At 42.7% G+C, this 12900-nt stretch overlaps 1 protein-coding gene across 2 annotated transcripts in view; it reads left to right on the top strand.

Moving 5' to 3' along the window:
• LOC117363650 (putative tetratricopeptide repeat protein 41) overlaps window positions 1-12900 on the top strand; it is a 201004-nt gene that overhangs the window by 108941 nt on the left and 79163 nt on the right. For both annotated transcript variants that reach the window (XM_033951744.1, XM_033951743.1), the window contains exon 7: window positions 2221-2460. In XM_033951744.1, coding sequence (XP_033807635.1) covers window positions 2221-2460 — 240 coding nt within the window. The remainder of the gene's footprint in view (window positions 1-2220; window positions 2461-12900) is intronic.

Below are 12900 nucleotides of genomic sequence, written 5' to 3'. Positions count from 1 at the left end.
TGTGGCCTCTGGTTGGTCGGGTCAACTGCTTGATAGCGATGCATCCTGGCCTGGTATTTCTAGCAGCTCTGGATTGGCCTCTCTGCCCATGGTAGGCAGATCTCGTACGTCTTCAGCGGGACAAGAAGCTCTGACTCCCTTTTCATCAGTATCTTCTCAGTCAGGGACTGGTGCCCATGGTGAACCCATGGCGTTTTGGTATTACTACATGGCTTTTGAATGTTCGGCATTGATGAAGCTTGGTTATTCTGAGGTATTTATTTCAACTCTTTTTTGCTCAAAGGAACCTACTATAGCTTCTTATGTCAAAGCCTAGAAGGCTTTCCTTCAGTGGTGTGCTAGGGATCAGGTGGAGACTGTGAAGGCTCCCATTTCGGTGGTCTTGGCTTTCCTTCATGAGGGTTTAGTAAAAGGTCTGGCAGTGGCCTCCCTGAAAGCTCGGGTTGTAGGCTTTCCGTGTTTTTGAGCGTGAAGAGGCGCTAGTTCGCTTACTGCTCATTCAGATGTAACCAGCTTTATGAGGGGGGCACTTTGTCTGCGCCCTCCCTTTCACTTCATGGAATCTTAATATCATTTTGCAGGGCCTTAGAGAGGCCCTTTTGAACCACTGAAAGATGCTTCTCTTCTGGACCTAATGATCAAGACTTTTTCTGATCACCATAGTCTCAGCATGGTATATTTTGAAGTTTTATGCTCTTTTGTGCAGGGAACTCTTTCTGCAGGTGTTTTCCTATGTACTGTACATTCCTTCTTGCTGAAGGTGGTCTCAGCTTTCCATGTCAACCAGGAGGTTAGGTTGCCTACATTTCATCCAAAAGGTTAGGAGCACAAAGATTAAATCTTACCAAATTGGATGTCCGGAGGGTCTTGCTCCATTATTTGGAAAGGACTATTGAGTTCAGGTGTCTGATCACTTTTTTGTTCTAACTGCTGTGCCTCACCGTGGTAGGCTGGCATCGAAGTCCTCGATCACTCAATGGATTCGAATGGCCATTTCTGCTACTTACATCACCTGCAACAAGCAGCTGCCGATCTTGCTTAAAGTACATTCGACAAAAAATGTGGCTGTGTTGTGGGCAGAATCTCATGCAATTCATCCTGATGAAATTTGCAGGGCAGTTACTTGGTCCTTTCTTCATACTTTTACCCGGTTTTACTGAGTTGAGTGGTTGTGGCGGCACATTCCGATGCTGTTTTCAGGCTTTGATATGTCACCTAGCATATGGAATCTGGAAGGGACATAATGGAATGGAAGATTAAGTTTATACCTTCGATAATTCTTCTTTCTGTTAGTCCCTGGAGGATTCCATACGACCCGCCTCTCGTTATTCACTCATTTGTTTGGCGTTACCTACTCCTTTCTGCCTCAGTTACTCTCATTACAGGCTTGAAGATTTTCCAGCCAGTTGCCAGATCCTGTGGAGAGTTTGTGAGTATGCACATTACCAAAGGCCTTTCTTGCGGTACTCGCTACACACTGCAGGTTAGTTCTACGTTGTTCTCAATGTTTTTCCTAGTTGCCTTTGTGCCTGTTTCACTTGTTAATATTTTGGAGAGCAAACCAGTTCATGAATTATTTATATTGATGGGGATTTGTTTAGGTATGTTGCTTGGCTTTGGGACTAACGGATCTGTTTACTAATTCTCAGGGGGGGTGGAGCATGGGCTCACAAAAGTTGTTGATTTCTACAACTCCTGGACTACGGGTTGGGATTAAACACCTAGCATAAGGAATCCTCCAAGGACTAACAGAAAGATTATCAAAGATATAACCCTAATCTTTCATTACTGAGGGAAACTGTTTCCTGTGTGATTTACTGTTGAGATGGTTCTAATAAAACTTTAAATTAGAAAAATTGCCAAATAGCACTATGAAGGCTGTTGTGATCTTGTTGAGGCTGAGCATATACAGTACAAATCACCTCTGCAGTCACACTGGAATATATAGGGAATGCTTAAGAAACAGAGAAAAGCTTAAAGGTATGAACTGTTTCCAGAATAATTTGTCAGTGTGAATATGACTTTTTGATAGAATTCTAGAAAGCATCAGTATATAAAATGTAGAAAACACTATTAATATTCTGGGGAGATAAAAGCACATCAAAAGTATACCTATACATAACTTATGATATTGCCAAGATTGTGATTCACAACTGCTCTAGATATATTTTCTTTTAAACACACTACCCTTAATAATTCTCTCTTTTATTTTGTTCATAGGACTAAAAGGCTGGATAGTGGATGTCTTATGTCTAATTAGTGTCTCGCGCTATGGCTTGGCTGAGCATGATATCCAGCAGCTTTTGAATGTTCTGGGATATAAAAATGAACATGCAGTAACTTATCTTCACTGGGCAGCATTTCGTGCTGCTACCTTCAAGTGGATCCGGGAAAAGCCTGATGGCTTGTTGTGTTTCCATCACCAGTCTTTGAAGGAAGCTGTAGAGTACAGATTTCTGGGTGAGGACTGAGATGATAGAATTCATACTTGTATAAGAAGGTCTGGATGACTGATATAAAAAGAACTATAGGGTCTGGACATGAGAATATGCATGTTTTAAAACTTCACAGTCAAGAAAATGGAGGTCCAGGATACAGCTGTAATCATGTGGAGGCTGTTGTCAGCATAGGCAGCGGAACGCTTTTTTCTTGGGAGGAGGGCCCAAAAGCTCTGGCCCAGCCCACGCCCACCTAATAGTACTAATTGTAATACAATTTTTCCATTAATTTGTCATATATACTGTGACCGGGCCAGTCCCCAAGTGTATAGGAAAGCCTGGCTCGGACCACAAGCAAGATTTTATAGCGCCTTTTATGTGGTTAAGTGCAGTAAAAACCCGGATACCGGATTTCTGAAAACAGTATCAGGTTTATTAGTGTCCCCAAAGAAAAAAAAAAGATGAGGAAAACAATCAAACTTGAGATCTTGAACTTTCTCTTATCCCCTGCTTGTTCCTTCATATAGTTCAGTCTCGGTGAAAGTCACATTGGGCTTAATCTAGGAACTGGTTCAGTCCTCAGCACAAACTTAATAAAAATTCGAAAGCAAAATCTCACCCTGGGTTCAGGACCTTTACTGTCCCCACATCACCTTCTGGGTATAGCAGTTTCTCCCTGCTCTTAGCTCCTTCCATACGGCATAGCACAGCCTGTGTCAGCTTTCTCACATTTCTCCTGTTTTCACATTCACAGCACAAATAGAATTAGCTTTGCTTTTGTGCTTTATCACTGTTCCCTCACCAGGGAGCTTTCACAGCCTAACTGAGAGGCTGTGTGGGTCAAGCCACCCTTAATTAAAGGTCTTCAAGCCCACCTGATATGACCCTTATCTGCTTTAGCTCATGCTCCCAGGGAATCTGAATGCTGGGCTGTTTACTGTAGCAATTTCAATCAATTAGGCAGGGCTGCCCCAGCCCTGCTTCAGCTCAAATTTAAACGTAGCAGAAACTCTTTTCACAGGACAGTACAGGACCCTCACACACTATACTCGTCCAGGTCCATGTCCTCATCAAGCACACTACCCCCAGGGTCACTATACATTTCCCACTCTCACTCCTAGGAACCCGGGCTTTCCCCCACCCCACATTCACTCCAGGTTTGTCCTCCCATCCCCCTCTCTGCATGCAGGCTAGCTCTCTGGGAACGTTTACCTCAGCATAATCTCCCAGCCCTGCTTCCTGTGGGTTACTCAGCCATTCCTCATTCCTCCCGGGGTTCACCCTGCCCCTCCCTGGGAACGGGTCTCTGGCAAATCTTCCCTGCTAGGGATTAGGCAACCTCTGGAAACTAGGATAGCCGGGCGTTGTGTGGCTTCCCCAATCAGAGCCACCTGTGTCCTCCTGCTTCCCCAACTGACTTCCTATTTGAGGCTTCTCACTCTGCACACCACGAGGGCTAATTCCACCCCTCGAGTGGGTTTCAGATTTCTTCCTGACTCGGGGAAAGGATTGATAGGGGATATTTCCAGCTTTCCCTGCCCCCCCTGCCTGAATTTTGGACGGAGTCACAATCTGTTCACTTCCCTTTCTTACAGCCTGAGCCAAATTGTGCTTATCAGCAGGGTGTCCCTGCCTTGTTCGGGTGGTTATAGGGTTAAGGACTTTATTCTGGGCAGGTCTGACTGCTTTCTGATCTGTGACAGGAGCTTCCCTGTCACAATACACACAGTATAATCTTATTAACAACACATAATGGTTAACCACAAAATTAAACTACACTAAGCACACTGTATTCTTCTCAACATTCATTCCTACCAGAACTTAGATAACCCCTATGCAAATTCGGGACCACAAACTGAAAGTGCTAATATATACAAACGAAACCTAAAATGCAAGACTCTGCATGCAGTACAACCCCAGAGAAATAGAAATAAATGCATTTCTTCCTGAACAGTGCAAAATTACATTACATTACATTAGTGATTTTTATTCCACCATTACCTTGCGGTTCAAGGCGGATTACAGAAGAGGATTTCTGGACATGTCCAGGGGTGTTACAGAGTAGAGCGGGTTGCTTCAGAGGATTGTAATGTTTCATACAATGTTAGTTAGTCTTCATGGATTTCTTGAATAGCAGGGTTTTTATTTCTTTTCTGAAAGTTTTGTAGTCTGAGGTCGTGATTAGTAGATTGGAGAGTTGGTGGTCTAGTTTTGCTGCCTGTGTGGCTAGAAGGCCATTGTACAGTTTTTTTCTGTTTGATATCTCTGATTGGAGGGTATGTGAATGGTGTTTGGGCTCTCTTGTGTCTGATTGTGGTAGATTGGATTAGGTAGTTGTTCAAGTAGGCTGGGTGTCACTATTTATGGATTTAAATAATAGACAGTAGAATTTAAATAGTATTCTTGCTTGAATTGGGAGCCAGTGTGAATCGAGGTATGCCTCGGTGATGTGGTCGTGTTTTCCTAGTGAATAGATTAGTCTCAGGGCTGTGTTTTGTACTGTTTGTAATTGTTTTATCATTGTTGCAGGGCAGGGGAGATATAGGATGTTGCAGTAGTCAAGGAGACCTAGGACTAGGGACTGGACCATGAGCTGGAATTGTTTTCTGTTGAAGAATTTTCAAACTTGTCTTAGGTTTCTCATGACCGTGAACGATTTCTGCATTATTTTGTTGATTTGTGGTTGCATGGTGCAGCATCTGTCTATCGTCATTCCCAGAAGTTTTAGAGTGGGTTGAATGGGGTATGTGATTGAGTTTATTACTAGGTTTGTTATGGTTGGGGTTTTATTTTTTTTGAGAAGTATGAATTTTGTTTTATCTGGGTTCAGTTTTAGTTTGTGGTCTTTCATCCATGTTGCCACTGTTTCTAGAATTCTGTGTAGTGTGTCTGTCATGGTGGGCATTGGCTGATTAAAAGGCAGGAGAAGGGTGATGTCGTCTGCTTAGCTATAGGAGGTTAAGCCTATTTTATCCAGGCAGGTGCCGAGGGATGCAATGTAGAGATTGAAGAGTGTTGGGGATAATGGCGATCCTTGAGGTTCGCCACAGGGGTTGGACCATGGTTCTGATTTTTCTTTGTTTGTCTTTACTCTGTAGGTCCTGGATTGTAGGAATCCTTGAAACCATGTGTGCACTTTGCCTGTGATTCCTATTGTATCCAGTATTTGTAGCAGGATGTCATGGTCTAACAAGTCAAATGCTGCGGTGAGATCTAGATGAATAATCAGCATTTTTTTTGCCTCTACTGAGGTGTTATCTAACTGTGTCCAGAAGGGAGCCTAGTAGTGTCTTAGTGCTGAAGTTGGTTCTGAATCCAGACTGTGTAGGGTGGAGCAAATTGTGGTTTTCTAGGTAGTTGGTGAGGAATTTAGCTACGAGGCCTTCCATTAGCTTGACATATAATGGAATTGAGGCTATGGGTCTGTAGTTGGATGTTTGATGTATTGCTCCTTTTGGGTCTTTTAAGATCTGGGTGACGATGATTTCAGATAGGTCTTGTGGAAAAAGGCCATCTGTGAGCATGGTTTGTATCCATTGCATGAGGAAAGTGCGGAATTTTAGGCTGGAGGTTTTTAATATGTATGGAGGGCATTGGTTGAGGTCGCAAGCTGCGTGGCTGTATTTTTTTTTATAGAGTTTCTGGGACCAGGTTCTATCTGCTGCAGCTGATTCTTTTTCTGGAGGGGGGGGGGGTGCATTGTGATCTCTTCTAGGTGGGTTGGGGTTCCTGCGAAGTTTGTCCTGGCAGTTGTAATTTTGTTTTTAAAGTATTCAGCAGATATAAATTCTCAAAACTGACACATTTCAATCATTAAATTGAAAATAAAATAATTTCCCCTACTTAGTTGTCTGTTGATTTTATTTTTCTAACCATCTTTTCCCAGTCTCTAGCTGTACATCCTTCTTTCTGTGCTCTTAACTGTGTATCCAGAGCGTTACCATTTGCTGTTTTTCTCTCCTTTACTTTCTGCCCTACATCCATCAAAACTTGACCAGGCCCAATCAGGGTTCAGAAGACACCTGACACAGAAACCGTGCTAGTAACAGTACAGGACTCAGTTCTCAAACACCATGCTAAAGGAGACGATGTGCTACTGGGATTCCTGGACCTCAGCAGCTTTCAACCTTGTCCAACACACATTACTAAAATCGAGATGCATGGTCCTGGGCCTTAAAAGAAATGTCATGGTTTGGATAGAATCTTTTCTTTCAAAAAGACTAACGAGGGTTGAATGTCAGTAGAATACAAGCAAATGGAAAGAAACATACATAGGGGTACCGCAGGGATCAGCCATGTCACCCATGCTCTTCAACATCTTCGTCCAACTGCTGGGGAATTTTATCAGAAAACTGGGGTGGGAATGCTACATCTACGCAGATAAACATCCAACTGATCATTCCGCTAAAGAAGCAAAACGTGAAAACTAAACAAAAGATCAAAACATGCCTGTGGAAAATCTTTTGGAAAAACTCCAAACAAATGGACTAATAGCCAACAAGGAGAAAATGGAACTATTACTAATTAACAAATGGAGAGGAAATAGCCCAAGATACCATCTAATAATGAACGGCAATACCATAAAATCTTCCATGGATGGGGTGAGAAACCTAGGGGTATGGTTGAACCCAAACCTAGACATGACAACGCAGATCAAATACATTGTGAAAAATGCATATGGCAAACTCTACTGGGTCAGAGGACTCAAACCCTACCTTACTTGCCAAACAACGTCCAACATAATAACCCTGGTACTGTCGATTTTTGACTACTGCAACGCAATCCTACTGGGCATTCCAAAATACATGATAAAATGGATACAAATGGTATAAAACACAGCAGCAAATTTTCTGCTGAGAAAATCGAGGCACATGAGTTCCACTCCACTACTGAAGAACTACACTGGCTCCCGATTGAAAGCAGGGTGAAATTCAAGATCCTACTACTGACGCACAAAATCATTCATTTCTCTGAACCACAATATCTAGCGGCCAGACTTCATCAGCATGCAACAACACGCGCACTACGCTAGAGCCAAAATCACTTGTTGGAAATTACCTCCTTTAGAGACATCAAATACAAAATTGTCAGGAAAAGAATGTTCTCGGTGATGGCTCCAAGCTGGTGGAATGCCCTCCCGAAAGAACTAAAACTAGAAAAAAATACTGGAAAGTTCAAGAAAGGGTTAAAGACCATCCTCTTCATAGACTACTTTAGCTAATAAAGCAAGATAGAGGAGACGGTTGTCTAGCCCCCCTCCCCCCAATCAGGAACTCAACAGGAAGAACATAATAGGATGTAAATAGACCAAGGGCTGAAGCCCAGAAAACTAGACTGAGGAAGATAATACTTAAAAGATAAAATAAAACACAATACAGATACATGTATATAGATTATATTTAGTTGAATAGGCCAAACTCCTTAAGATGTGTGTAAATATTGTGTACTTAGCTACAATAGTAAACCTAATCTTAGATGTGAATAAAGGTAGGATGATTGATTTGGTATGAACATTTACATATAAGTAGGATGATCGATGTGCAGGTAATATAAGTAGGATGATTGATTAATTATGCTGGTATTAATTACTCTGTATTGTAACACAGCTACAGAAGCCCTTGTAACTCTGTATAGAGTCCATATATTGTAACACCTCACAGAAGCTCTTAACTCTGTATTATAACACCTCCACAGAAGCTCAAGTATTGTAATACCTTTTATAGAAGCTCATGCAAACCATTCTGAATTGACATCCCAGTCATTAGTAGCAGTCTAGAAGCTAATGAAGTAACAGGCTGCTTTGCTACTTCACCAGGATCCTTCTAAAGGAAATAACCACGGACTGACATTGTATATTCTAAATCAGACAATACTTCTATTGTTAGTATATAAAAAATTAGAGCAGCATAAACATACCAAAAAGAATCTTATATGATCAGTCTGGATATACAGACTGCCCCCCCCCTTGCACAAGCATGGGGTTTTATACAGAGTGTTTCTTTGTTCTGTGAAATACACCTCCAGCTCTGTTCATGTACCGTTCCCTCCTGTCTAACCCACCCTCCAATCCATGGCTCTATCCTTATCCTCTATCCTGCCTAGAACTTTCTTTTCTTCACATGGGTAACCCCCAATTCTGGGGCTTATCAGCACCTCATTGATGCTTGTTACCATATATAGTATGCTCTGCTTGTTCTGCATTTTATACTATGATGGTGGAAAAAATATTTTAATAGTTGGCTCCGGGTAGGTTTTTAATGCATTGTTGATAGAGCCAGCTCATTTCAGGATGAAACAGGCACGCGCTTGGGTCTTCGGTGCTAGCGGGAGCACCGCAGTGTTCACGGAGTTTATTTTGCAACTGACTTAGGTCACTATCCTGCGGCTTCCCTGTTTTCGGGGTTCTACGCGTCAGGAGTGTTTCAACAGCTTTTGCCACTGTTGCGGTGATATACCTTGTGTGTGTGTTTCCCCACTCTCTGCTTGAAAAGACTTAACTACTTTAATTGCGACTGTACTGTTATGCCTCACGGTGCTTAAGAAAGAGATTCTGCCCTGTGCTCAGCCGCCCAATCTCGTTTTTTTGCCGTTATGGGTCAGCAGAAGGCAAATTGCTACACAGTGATGTCAGTGGCATGAGTACCCTGTGTTTCATATGGGTATCTTCTTTTCTCTCTCGGTGCCCCTGAAGGCTGAGTCTGTGTAGATATAGAGGTTTTCTTATTCTTTGTGCCTCTGTGCAGTGCTATGTGTGTCTGGTAGCACTAAAGCGCTGTGTGTGTCTGGTAGCACTATAGAATTGATTCCTGAACTGTCTTTTCTATTTCTAGTGTGCCAGGGACTGCAAGTTTCAAAGCTTCTCGCAGAGATTTCTCAGGTCACCATCTTCTCATGGCACCTGCTAGACAGTCCCTCAAACTGGCAGGAAGAGCTGTATGGCTCCTTCTAACCAGGGACAAGTTACCTATTCTCCCAAACCCACAAAGTAGCAAATGCTATGTGAGCTTTACCTGATAACAATTAGGGTACAGATTGTTTCCCATGGGGTGGTCAATGCAGCTTCTAGATTATGTCTAGTACGTCTTCACTTTAAAGGCAGTAAGTTTTTGGCTAACATTACATGGAGTTAGTACTGTTTTCAGAATTCCAATATACTCCATCTTACATCACAAAGCTGGATTTTTTTCTGGGAAAGTTCCTTTCTTCTTCCAGAATTTACAGTTCTAGTCCAGCCGTTCCCCGACTGTCTGCTCTTCATTCTAAAGGGGTCTTCACTTCCTCTGGTAACTCTTTATTCTTTCTCATGAGGGGGGAGACACTATGATGTCAGGTCAGGGGGCTTGGGCATTTTTTAGGATGCTTGCAACTTTGAATCCTCCTCCCATTTCAGATTCTTTCTTAGAGTGACCATGTATTGAGCTTCCAAAAGTTACATTCGTGCGAGACACCTTTTAAGTGTTACTGGTACTCGGGGTAGTAGTTTTAGTTCTTCCGGAACTAAGGGAAGTTATTCCATTTACTTCATAGTGCCTAAGATGGGGGAATTGGTCAGAAGGGGACTGGATCTCATTCTAGTAAAATTAATTTCTCAGAGTTAGACATTTCCAGAGAAAAACTGTGAGAATATTTACAATTTCCCTATGGACACCAAATTTGCACTATCTTCGCTTGGCTGTCATCGAGCAGTGCTATCAGTTTTGGCAGATGCCATTTGGTCTAGCCACGGCTCCATGAACATTTTAGAAAATGAGGGCAGTAGTGGTGTTTTGGCGCAAACAGGAGATTCAGGTACTTTCTTTCCTAGACGACTGCTTGATTCAGATGTCTTCCAGCGAGGTCAATTTGTCAGACACAAACGGGTGATTTCTTTTATTTGAACTTCTTTTCTTCAATTCTTTGGATGTGAATCTTCAAATTTCCAAAGTGCTCTTTTCTCCTATACTAATTGGAATATCAGGGGATGTTGTTCACGTAGGAGAGGAATGTGTTTCTTCCCAGAGACTGGGGCGACAGGTTACAGTCTCAGGTTTGCCTTCTTCCGTCACCAAGAACAAGAGTATGGGATTCTATACAGGTTCTAGAATCTATGGTGGTGACTCCACTAGGAACTTCGGCTCGCTTTCACATGAGAACGCTACAGCAGTCGCTTTTGTTCCAGTGGTTCCTGGTATCTCAAGGCTCCAATTGTAGTATCTAGTAGGCTCCTCAAGCATCGCTCGATATAATTTGGTGGCTCAGTGAGATTAATCTTTTCAAAGGCATGCCTCAGTCTTTGCTGGACTGGTTCAAAGTCGCCAAACATCCCAGGCTGTCGGATTGGGGGCCTCAGTGCCTTCAATCCTCAGCGCAAGGAGTCAGTACTCGTTCATTCTTCTGGACTGAAGCATGGCCAGTCTACCGTTTCAGGAGTTTCAGACCATTCTTCCGGAATGACGATAAAGGTCTTTTAGGACAGTGTTATGACGGTGGTATTTCTCTTCAGCCAGGAAAGTACATGATGTACTCAGTTGGCGAGTAAAGTAATGGTTCTACTTCAATGGGTGGAATATCTTCTTCCTCTTCTGTCAGTGCATCATTTTACAGGACAGGAAAAGAGTTTAGATAGACTTTCTCACCACAAAATCTGAGCATGGACCGTCTATTGCATGTTAAAATGTACAGCGCTGTGAACGCCTTTCATGCTTTAGAAATAATAAAATCTTCTTTATCCTGGAAATTGGGAACTATTTGCTCAGGCGTTCCAGCTCTTTGTATAAAGGTGAGATATCCTAGAACTAGACCTCATGGCCTTGTCTCGAAATTCAAAGCTTCCTAGCTTCTTCAGCAGACGCAGGGAAAGGCCTCTGGTTCCTCTTTTTAAGTGTTTTCCCCTGGCTGATGATTGGATGGATTTGCCATCTCAAGCTCGCTTTCAGGGCACAGTAATTAGAGAATCTCCGGATTGGCTGCACCATCCTTGCTATGCGGATCTGATGAGTCTTTTGATGGCTGAACTGTTGAGATTCCTGGTATCTCCGGATTTACTCACCTAGGGTCCAATCGACATGGATATTCGTCCTACTTTGATATTACGACCTAGCTTTTGAAAAGTCATGGCTGACGTGTAAGAGTTATGCGAAGCAGATTATTTCTTCTCTTCTCCAGGCGATACGGACGTCTTCACCTGTGGCTTATGCTTCCTTTTGGAGGCTTTTCCTTTCTTGGGTACTTCTCAACATTGGCACCCTTCCAAAGTTCTATGTTTTATATTCTTTCTTTTTTGGCACAAGCGTATTGCCAAGGGCTTAGCACTCAGTTCCCTTCAGTTTCAAGTGACAATCTTAGCTTGTTATAAGGGCTAGGTATCTCACTTTTTGCTTACTTTTCAGCTTCAAGTAGTTCAGTTCCTAAAAGGAGTACAGTATATTCGTACACCTCTTAAGAAGCCCTTCTAGAGTACAGTCTTAAGATACTGGTTCGCAGTTTACAAAGGCTTCCTTTCAACCTTGTCTTTTGAGATTCTAAAAGGCTGTGACATTGAACACGGTGTTTCTTGTGGCCATGGCTTCAGCTCGGCGGTTTTCTGAGTTGCAGGCCTTGTACGGCGGGGATTCTTATTTCTGATTTACAAATTCTGGGGTATCAGTTCGGACAGTACCACAATTTCTTTCTAAGGTGGCGTCATCCTTTTTTTTATGCCGCTCTCACTTTTCCTTCCTTCTTCCTGGGAGGAGGAATGGGGAGGTGAGCTTTTCTTCATTGCGTTTTTTAAAAGTGCATAGCATTCTCCACAATCTGTAGGTTTCTAACGACTTTTAGTCATTTAGATCACCTCTTTGTATTCTTCAAGGGACGCGACAAACATATGGCAGCATCCAAAGCCTCCATCGCTCGAAGGGTCCAGGAGGACATTCTTTATGCTTACTTGATGGCAGGGAAGTGGTTGGCGGAAGAACTTCATGACCATTCAGCCAGAGCAATGGTAGCTACTTGGACTCAGTCCAGAGGATTTTCCTTGGAGGAGTTTTGTTATGCGGCTACTTGTTCTTCTAAGAATACTTTATCTCAGCATTACCGGTTGGATGTGGGGGCACATGCGGAGGCTGCATTTAGTGCTTCGGTTGTTGCGGAGGCGGCGTTTGCTTCCCACCCAGATTGAGGATTGCTTTGCTACATCCCATTGGTGTCTGGATTCATCTGCTGCTGTTGCTAAGGAAGGAAAAATTATGTTCTTACCTGTTAATTTTCTTTCCTTTAGACGCGGCAGATGAATCCAGAGCCCCACCTTTTCTGGATATTGACTGTTGGTTTTTTCTTTTGCAACTTTCAAAGTCTGTTATTATTGATAGTTGTATTCTGTATTATTACCTTTTGAAATTTGTTATAGGAAAGAAGATTTTTACATGCTAAGCATATTGATGGTTACGGATGCTTGGGCAATGAGCAATACTAAAGATGCAGGAAGCGTGCCAGCCAATAGGAC

Source organism: Geotrypetes seraphini, chromosome 7, assembly GCF_902459505.1.
Source record: "Geotrypetes seraphini chromosome 7, aGeoSer1.1, whole genome shotgun sequence".
NCBI classification, from domain to species: domain Eukaryota; kingdom Metazoa; phylum Chordata; class Amphibia; order Gymnophiona; family Dermophiidae; genus Geotrypetes; species Geotrypetes seraphini.
The sequence above is the reverse complement of the archived record's forward strand: the minus strand, read 5'-3'. Positions and strand labels throughout refer to the sequence as shown.